Source organism: Rana temporaria, chromosome 7 (genome assembly GCF_905171775.1).
Source record: "Rana temporaria chromosome 7, aRanTem1.1, whole genome shotgun sequence".
NCBI lineage: Eukaryota > Metazoa > Chordata > Amphibia > Anura > Ranidae > Rana > Rana temporaria.
In genome coordinates, this window is record NC_053495.1 from 209,062,489 (window position 1) to 209,072,773 (window position 10,285).

General features: G+C 48.2%; 1 protein-coding gene across 1 annotated transcript; it reads right to left on the reverse strand.

The window, feature by feature from the left end:
- Positions 1-9,015: 9,015 nt before the first annotated feature.
- On the reverse strand, positions 9,016-9,883 carry LOC120944885 (parkin coregulated gene protein homolog). The gene has a single exon (XM_040358634.1). The coding sequence runs from the start codon at positions 9,790-9,792 to the stop codon at positions 9,073-9,075; it is 720 nt and encodes a 239-aa protein (XP_040214568.1). The 5' UTR covers positions 9,793-9,883; the 3' UTR covers positions 9,016-9,072.
- Positions 9,884-10,285: the final 402 nt, after the last annotated feature.

The following is a 10,285-nucleotide window of genomic DNA, read 5'->3' on the forward strand; positions in this document are numbered from 1 at the left end:
CAGAACCGATGTGTAAGCATAGGGCAGCCCGTCCAGCCTGGCAGTGCTCGGGGGAGGGGCCGCTCCTCTTCCTGACACAAGGGTTCTAGTTTTCAGTGGCTGCTGAGTGCTGATGTGCAGGAATGAATTCCTCACACTGAGAGTCTTGGGCCCACATTCTTGTCCACTGAGCGTATCTCTGCGGCGGCGTAACGTATCAGATTTACGTTACTCCGCCGCAAGTTTTTCAGGCAAGTGCTTTATTCACAAAGCACTTGCCTGTAAAGTTGCGGCGGCGTAGCGTAAATCACCCGGCGGAATTCAAATTCGGCGGGTAGGGGGCGTGTAACATTTAAATGAAGCGCGTCCCCGCGCCGAACGAACTGCGCATGCGCCGTCCGTAAAATATCCCAGTGTGCATTGCTCCACATGACGTCGCAAGGACATCATTGGTTTCGACGTGAACGTAAATGACGTCCAGCCCCATTCACGGACGACTTATGCAAACGACGTAACTTTTTAAAATTTTGACGCGGGAACGACGGCCATACTTAACATTGGCTGCGCCTCATATAGCAGGGGCAACTTTACGCCGGGAAAAGCCTAGCGCAAACGCCGTAAATTTACTGCGTCGGCCGCGCGTACGTTGGGGAATTCGCGTATCTAGCTAATCTGCATACTCGACGTGGAAATCGACGGAGGCGACACCTAGCGGGCAAAAAAAAAATTGCAGTTTAGATCCGACAGCGTAAGAGACTTACGCCTGTCGGATCTAATGGATATCTATGCGTAACTGATTCTAAGAATCAGTCGCATAGATACGACGGCCCAGATTAGGACTTACGACGGCGCTGCGCCGTCGTAAGTCCTTTGAGAATCTGGGCCTTGGATCCCAGACTGTCTCCACCAACTCCAGTTGGAATGCCCCCCCCCCCTCCCATCTCTATCTCGGGCTGCACAGAGCATCCCAGCATCCCTTTACACGTGCTCTGGGCTGCTCCTGCTCTAGATGTTTTATGGCATGATAGATTGCATAGGATACACAGCCCCTGTCCCTTCCTGTGCCTCAGTAGTTCGTCTACAGATGTGATGTATAATGAGATGTACCAAGAGCCCTTTCACACTGACAGTGCGGGGGCGTCGGCGGTAAAGCGCCGCTAGTTTTAGCGCTGCTAGTTTTAGCGGCACTTTACCATTGTTTTAGAGGTACATTTAACCCCCACTAGCAGCCAAATAAAGGGTTCAAAGGCATCAGTGCCGAGGCGCTTTCCAGGCACTGCCCATGTGGGGGGCGCCAGAAATATTTCTGCACCCAGGCACCTGTGACCCTGGGATCAGCCCTGCACTGATACCAACAATGGGGTGTAATTCCCCTTCACCGACACCAATGAAGGGGCACAATTCCTCCCAATACCATTAACAATGGGGACCAATGACACCAATGATGACACAATTCCTCCTGCTGACACCAACGAAAGGGCATTGGGGTAGATTCAGGTACCTTTTGCGGCGGCGTATCTCCAGATACGCCGCCGTAATTTGAATTCCGCGCCCCGCGTAGCGTTACGCCGATTCACAAAGGCAGTTACGCTGAAAAAATAGGCTTCCTCCACCGACATTACTTGATTGCGGCGGCATAGAATTGTGTGCAATATAACTTTGGCCGCTAGGGGCGCTTCCGTTGTTGTCGGCGTAGAATATGCTAATTACCTAGATACGCCGATTCACAAACGTACGTGCGCCCGGCGTTCGTTTTTTACGTCGTTTGCGTTAAGGCTTTTTCGGCGTAAGGCTGCTCCTGCTATTAGGAGGCGCAGCCAATGTTAAGTATGGACGTCGTTCCCGCGTCGCGATTTGAAAATTTGACGTCGTTTGCGTAAGTCGTCCGTGAATGGCGCTGGACGCCATTTACGTTCACGTCAAAACCAATGACATCCTTGCGACGTCATTTACCGCAATGCACGTCGGGAAATTTTAGGGACGGCGCATGCGCAGTACGTTCGGCGCGGGAATGCGCCTAATTTAAATGATCCACGCCCCCTACCGGATCATTTGAATTACGCGCGCTTACGCCGGCCCCTTTTACGCTATGCCGCCGCAACTTACGGAGCAAGTGCTTTGTGAATACTTGCTCCTGTAAGTTACGGCGGCGTAGCGTAAAGACGATACACTGCGCCGCCGTATCATTGCGTGGCCCAACGTGAATCTACCCCATTGTTTTTTCCCCCACTGCCTTCGGCCCTTTTCCACTCCCAGTGACCACAGTCCGGCCCCCCTAAAGTCTGAAGGACAGTAAACTGGCCCTTTGTTCAAAAAGTTTGGAGACCCCTGCTGTACAGCATCATGAGGATGTACAAACAAAGCAAAATGATGAATTATATTTATTTTAATAAAATATATGGCCCGGATTCAGAAACGATTTACGGCGGCGTATCTCCAGATACGCCGCCGTAATTTCAAATGTGCGCCGTCGCATCTTTACGCCGATTCACAAAGAGAGATACGCCTGAAAACATGGCTTCAACCGTTCCGACGTAACTCACCTACGCCGGCGTATCGTGGGCGCATAGTTACGCCGGACGCATTCGGCGTTCCCATTAAAAATACGCAAATGAGTAAGATACGCCGATTCACGAATGTACTTGCACCCAGGCGTATCAATATACATCGTTTACGTAAGGCGTAAATGCGTATCGTTACGCCGATTCTCAAAGGCAGATACGCTCAAAAAATAGGCTTCCTCCGCCGACGTAACTTGAATGCGGCGGCGTATAATTGTGTGCAATATAACATTGGCCGCTAGGGGCGCTTCCGTTGTTTTCGGGGTAGAATATGCAAATTACCTAGATACGCCGATTCACAAACGTACGTACGGCCGGCGCAATTTATTTACCTCGTTTACGTTAGGCTTTTTCGGCGTAAGGTTGTTCCTGCTATTAGTATGGACGTCGTTCCCGCTTCGAAATTTTTATTTTTTACGTCGTTTGCGTAAGTCGTTCGCGAATAGGGCTGGACATAATTTACGTTCACGTCGAAACCAATACGTCGTTGCGGCGTACTTGGGAGCAATGCACACTGGGATATGTACACGGACGGCGCATGCCAGGTCATCATAGATTTACATAAAACACGCCCCCCCCCTTCCACATTTGAATTACGCGCGCTTACGCTGTCCCCATTTACGCTACGCCGCCGCAACTTACGGAGCAAGTGCTTTGTGAATACCGCACTTGCTCCTGTAAGTAACGGCGGCGTAGCGTAAATATGATACTCTGCGCCGCCGTAAGAACAAGCGCAGGTACGTGAATCTAGCCCCTTGTTCACAATAGTACTAACAGTGAAATGGTCCTGAAGATCTCATTTTAGCAGCTGTGAAGAGAGAAAGGGCTGGATTCAGATACATTGGCGTATCTGTCCGCCCGGCGTAACAAATCTCAGATACGTTACGCCGCTCTAACTTTGGGCGCGAGTTCTTTATTCAGAAAGAACTTGCGCCCTTAGGCTGCATTCACACCTCGGCGTACAAAATCACAGCGCTTTGTCCCGCGAATTGCGGCAACAAATAGCGGCGTTTTGTACCGCAATTTGCGGCGACAAAACTCCGCGATTGTGAATGCAGCCTTCACCCCCTCTATGGAGATGGTTCACATCTCCTATGCCGAGTGCGGCGTCGCACTACAGGCGTATATACGCCTAGGTGTGAACGGGGGCTAAGTTAGAACGGCGTAGCGTATGTGTGGCGGCGTAAGGCTGCGTAATTCAAATGGGGATGTAGGGGGCGCGTTTTATTTAAATTTGTGTTGACCCCGCGTTTTTTTTACGTTTTACTTGAACGGCGCATGCGCCGTCCGTAAAATCTCCCAGTGTGCATTGCTCTAAATGACGTCGCAAGGACGTCATTGCTTTCGACGTGAACGTAAATTACGTCCATCCGTATTCGCGAACGACTTACGCAAACGACGTAAAATTTCAAAACTCGGCGCGGGAACGACAGCCATACTTAAAATTAGCTACCCCTCATATAGCATGGGGTAACTATACGCCGGAAAAAGCCAAACGCAAACGACGTAAAAAAAAAAGCGCCGGGGCGGTCGTTCGTTTCTGAATTGGCGTAACTCCTCATTTGCATATTCCTCGCGTAAAACATATGGAAGCGCCACCTAGCGGCCGGCGTGAGATTGCAGCCTAAGATCCGATGGTGTGAGTCACTTACACCTGTCGGATCTTAGGGATATCTATGCGTAACCTGATTTTATGAATCAGGCGCATTGATACGACCGGCGGAACTCAGAGATACGACGGCGTATCAGGAGATACGCCGTCGTATCTCTTTCTGAATCCAGCCCTAAGGCTCCAGTCACACCTAGGCGTAGGGCGTACAGGCGTTTTTACAGGCGATTTTTACCGACGTTTTTGTCGCGCGTATATGCGCGTTAGCGTGCGTATGCGCGCGTTTTCGCACAGTGGCGTTCGACGTTTTTGTACTTTGTCTTTTTCCATATTAGCCAATAAGAAAAATGATCATCCCTGACATCACTTGTTGCTCTCCTAGGAATTTTTTATTCCTCTTCCTGGGTGAATATACCTCTTCCGGATTTCAGCAACACAGGCGTCAAAACGCTTGTACAAGCGCGTGTTTATGCGCAATACACGCGTATCAGGCGTTTTACATTGACTTCAATGTAAAAAAAACCCGCTCAAATACGCGCATATCGCGCGCTAGGAGCGACAAAAAAGGGTCCGGAACTTTTTTGAGCTACAGGCTACAGGCGTTTAGGCGTTCAGATGTGAACCATCCCCATTGCCTTTCATTACTTTTCGTCCCTCTGGCGTTTGTGCGCGTCGCGCTACAGGCGTAAAAACGCCTAGGTGTGAATGGAGCTTTAGTCATAAACAAGAGAAACAAAATGTTTCAGTTGGATGTACAAATTTGGAAGCACATAGCCTTCATTTTCTTGTTCAATATTTTTATTGAGTTTTACAAGAAAAAAACAAACAAAACATAATAAGCAACATATTATAAGATACATATATATCTAATAAGTAGAGACATGTCTGTATTTACATAACTCTATATAACTCAAAACTAACAGGAGAGTAGAAAGAAAACTTCATGAATAACACATAGATAGATAACAAATGGGAGGACCCAGATATGGGCCAATCATTATTGAGGGTAAAATTCTGTAGAGCCTCCTGACCACTCACCCACCCCAAATGGGCTCAAACTGTGGACGAGTGCGGGCACGCTCAGTAAATGTGAGAGTAATTGAGGTAATTGAGTAGTAAACAATGGCCCAGATTCAAGAAGCAATTGCGCCTGCGTAACCATAGGCGCAATTGCTTACTTGCTCCGGCGTAGCGAATGCTCCTGATTCAGGAACATCGTAACGCCGACTGCAGCCTAAAATCTGTGTGGCATAAGGCTCTTATGCCACGCCGATTTTAGGCTGCATTCTTGCGATGCCCGCTAGGGGGCGCTCCCATTGTGCTCAGCGTATAGTATGCAAATTGCATACTAACACCAATTCACAATGTTCCTCGGGCCCTGCGTACGCAAGTTACGGAGTTTCCGTACGGCGTCTTTAGCGTAAGGCTGCCCCTTCTAATAGTAGGGGCAGCCAATGCTAAAGTATACCCGCCGTTCCCGCGTCGTGAAATTTGAATTTCACGTCGTTTGCGTAAGTGATTCGTGAATGGCGCTGGACGCCATTCACGTTCACTTTGAAGCAAATTACGTCCTTGCGACGTCATTTGCCGCAATGCACGTCGGGAAAGTTTCCCGACGGCGCATGCGCTTTACGATCGGCGCGGGAACGCGCCTAATTTAAATGATTTCCGCCCCCTGCGGGATCATTTAAATTGCGCGCGCTTACGCCGGGCAATTTTGCCGGCGCGCCCTCGCAATTTACGGAGCTACTGCTCCGTGAATCGAGGGCAGCGGCGCAAATTTGCGGGGGCGCAGGGCAAAATCGTTGCCCTGTGCCTCCGTAATTTATGCGCAATTCTTACTGAATCTGGGCCAATGCATTTTTTAGCTGTGATAATGACAATGGTCCCAAAAATGTGTCAAAATTGTCCGAAGTGTCCGCCATAATGTCTCAGTCACGAAAAAAAATCGCTGATCGCCGCCATTAGTAGTAAAAAAAAAATTTTTTTATAAAAAATGCAATAAAACTATCCCCTATTTTGTAAACGCTATATATTTTGTGCAAACCAACCGATAAACGCTTATCGCGATTTTTTTTACCAAAAATAGGTAGAAGAATACGTATCGGCCTAAACTGAGGAAATTATTTTTTTTATATATATATTTTTGGGGACATTTATTATAGCAACAAGTAAAAAACATTGGGCCAGATTCAGGTAGGAGATACGACGGCGTATCTCCAGATACGCCGTCGTATCTCTGAGTGTGCGGCATCGTATCTATGCGCCTGAGGCTGCATTCACACCTAGGCGTTTTTACGCCTGTAGCGCTACGCCGCTGCCGCCAGAGGGCTGAAAACAGATGTCCCTCTATGGAGATGGTTCACATCTCCACGCCGAACGCCGGACGCCTGTCGCCTGCCACGTGAAAAAAGGTCCCGGACCTTTTTTTCAGGCGTCTTCGAGCGTTCGGCTAGGAGATGGGAATCATCTCCATAGAGGGGGTCATCTTGGGGCACATCTAGGCGGACAATACCGGCGTTTTGTCGCCGCAAATCGCGGTACAAAACGCCGCTATTTTTACCGCGATTTGCGGCGACAAAACGCCGCGATTTCGTCCGCCTAGATGTGAATGCAGCCTTAGAATCAGTTACGCATAGATTTGACTAAGATCCGACCGGCGTAAGTCTCTTACGCCGTCGTATCTTAGTTGCAATTTTACATTGGCCGCTAGGTGGCGCATCCGTATATTTACACGTCGAATATGCAAATTAGGTAGATACGCCGATTCAGAAACGTACGTTTGCCCGGCGCATTTTTTTTACCTTTTTACGTTAGGCTTTTTCCGGCGTATAGTTACCCCTGCTATAGCGGGCGCAGCCAATGTTAAGTATGGACGTCTGGACAGCTTTGAATTTTTCACGTTTTACGTCGTTTGCGTAAGTCGTCCGTGAGTTACGTTCACGTCGAAACCAATGAGTCTTTGCGGCGTCATTTGGAGCATGCGCACTGGGATACTTTCATGGACGGCGCATGCGCCTTTTCGGAAAAAGCGTCATTTACGTGGGGTCACAATAAATTTACATAAAACACGCCCACATCTTCCAGATTTGAATTAGGCGGGCTTACGCCGGCCTATTTACGCTACGCCGCCGCAACTTACGGAGCAAGTGCTTTGTGAATACTGCACTTGCCTGTCAAAGTCGCGGAGGCGGAGCGTAAATAGGATACGTTACGCCCGCACACAAATACGCGCTCCCTACCTGAATCTGGCCCATTGCATTTTTTTCAAAATTGTCGCTCTATTTTTGTTTATAGCGCAAAAAATAAAAACCGCAGAGGTGATCAAATACCACCAAAAGAAAGCTCTAATTGTGGGGGGAAAAAGGACGCCAATTTTGTTTGGGAGCCACGACCGCGCAATTGTCAGTTAAAGCGACGCAGTGCCGATTTGCAAAAAGGGGCCTGGTCCTTCAGCTGCATTTTGGTCCGGGGCTTAAGTGGTTATAGTGGAGTTTTTATAACTATTATGTTAAAGATTGATTGCTTTGCCCTTGGATGGCAATCAACATCCTTGAAAACAATAGCGCCACATCCTGAATTGATTGGAATTTGAAAAGAAAAGGAAAATGGACTTTGTAGGTGCTTTTATATAAAAAAAAAAATTATATTTTTATATAAAAGTGCCTACAAAGTCCATTTTCCTTTTCTTTATAACTATCATACCACTGTCTTTGAACTGGGAAAACAGTAAAATGAAAATAAATAAAATAAAAGTATTGATCAATCAAACCGTCTAAATATAATTCTTCAGTGGTAGGATATGCCTCATATAAAAAGAGAGAAATAAGTATCCCTATATTATAAATATCACATAGGGAAAAAGAGAAAAAATAATGGCCCAGATTCAAGAAGCACTTGCGCCCGCGCAACCATAGGTTACGCAGCGCAATTGCTGACTTGCTCCGGTGTAACGAGTGCTCCTGATTCAGGAACCTCGTTACACCGACTGCAGGCTAAAATCTGCGCGGCATAAGACTCTTATGCCTCGCAGATTTTAGGCTGCATTCTTGCGGGGGCCGCTAGGGGGCGCTCCCATTGTGTATCAGCGTGTAGTATGCAAATTGCATACTACCGCCGATTCACAAGCTTGCGCGGGCCCCGCGCAAGCCAGGTACGGAGTTTCCGTACGGCTACTTTTAGCGCAAGGCTGCCCCTTCTAATAGTAGGGGCAGCCAATGCTAAAGTATAGCCGACCTTCCTGCGCCGTGAAATTTGAATTTCACGTCCTTTGCGTAAGTGATTCGTGAATGGCGCTGGACGCCATTCACGTTCACTTAGAAGCAAATGACGTCCTTGCGACGTCATTTGCCGCAATGCACGTCGGGAAAGTTTCCCGACGGAGCATGCGCTGTACGCTCGGCGCGGGAGCGCGCCTAATTTAAATGATTCCCGCCCCCGGCGGGATCATTTACATTAGGCGCCCTTACGCAGGGCAATTTTAAAGAGCGCGCACGCAATTTACGGAGCTCCTGCTCCGTGAATCGCGCGCAGCGCAGTAAATTTGCGGGGGCGCAGGGCTAAAAACGCTGCCCTGTGCCTCCGTAAAAAAAGGGGCAAATTCTACCTGAATCTGGGCCACTGTCTTTAAACTGTGAAAACAGTAAATTGAAAATAAAAAAGAAATAAAAGTATTGATCAATCAAACGGTCTAAATATAATTCTTCAGTGGTAGGATATGCCTCATATAAAAAGAGAGAAATAAGTATCCCTATATTATAAATATCATATAGGGAAAAAGAGAAAAAAAAATGAGATTAACTGTCAGATTATAACATGCCAACCTAAAAAAAAAAAGAAAACTTAAAAGCAAAACATGGCGACAGAGAGGAGGGGGGGGGAGGGGCACATAGCCCTCATTTTCAATCAATACTCCTATGTTGTTCAGTTCAGCAGACACGACTCGTAGGTGGGCACCATATATTTGATATTAATAAACGCATCTTCTCCTCCGTAGCGCTCAAAGGCTTCCAGCGTTTCTTGAATCAGGTCGCCGACGTTTTCGCGTTTTTGCTGGCTGTAGTCGATGCCGTCGCCGGAGTTGACATTGATGTTCTTGAAGATGTTGAGGATGGGAAGGATCTGGCGGTAGTACGGGACCAGCGCCTCGCCCACCATTTCAGACGAGACCACCAAATGCTGGAGAACTTTGAGCGTGGTGCAGATGACCTGCCGGGCGCGGGTGTTCAGGGCGTTTTTTGTGGGTATGATGAGCTGAGGAATGACGGGCAGGATCTTGGGTCCTCCGTGCTCCAGCATGTCGTGGACTCCCTGACGCGCGAAGAATTCGTAAGGGTGCGCCGTTTCGCAAAGACCGTCGAAGAAGAGGGGCAAGTAGTGGTGGTAATCCAGTTTCTCGATCTCCACCTTCCAGGCGATTTTGTTTCCTTTGGTGTCGTGCTCGAGGGCGATCGGAAAGTCTCCTCGCTCGTAGAACTTGCGGAAAGCCGTGGGCTTTGCAGGTCGTTCTTTGAATGCCCCGGCTGCTGGGGGGCCTCTGACGGTTGCATTCTTCATCATGGCTCTAAGGGTGAAGCCCTCGGAAGAAGAAGCCGCGTTGGCTTTGCCCCTGGTGGCCTTCCCGCTCTTGGTCTCAATCACCATTTTTATTTTCAGAGGAGAGGATTCTCTATGGAGTGTAACCGGCGGAATACAGGTGAGCGATGGTGGCTTCTCACTGATGTTTACTTCCGTTGTCACGGCAACAACAGAACACGCTGCCTGCCGTTGCTAGGCGACATGTCAACAATGCCTGTCACGTAGCATGTGTGAGGAGGCTTTACAGGGCTGATTTGCAAGGGCACGCCCCCTTCTCCAGAGCAAGGCTTGTGTGTGTGTTAGGGACGGGACGGGAGGCGGTTCTGCCGATGATATCATTAAGGAGAGACTTTTTTTACCTTTTTTTGCACATTTTAGGCCCAAAAACTCGTTAACCCCCCCCCCCCCCCAAAAAAATTAAAAAAATCTTAAGTCAAAGATCCTGGAGATTAAAATAGTGGTAGTTCCAATTGTTAAAATCAATGTTTATTAAGAGCAAAATTTCAATTAAAAAAATACATTAACCACTTAAGACCTGGACCATTATGCAGGTAAAGGA

What these genes read in the sequence shown, in the direction of transcription:
- LOC120944885 (XM_040358634.1), bottom strand. Translation starts at nt 9,792, where the DNA reads ATGGTGATTGAGACCAAGAGCGGGAAGGCCACCAGGGGCAAAGCCAAC.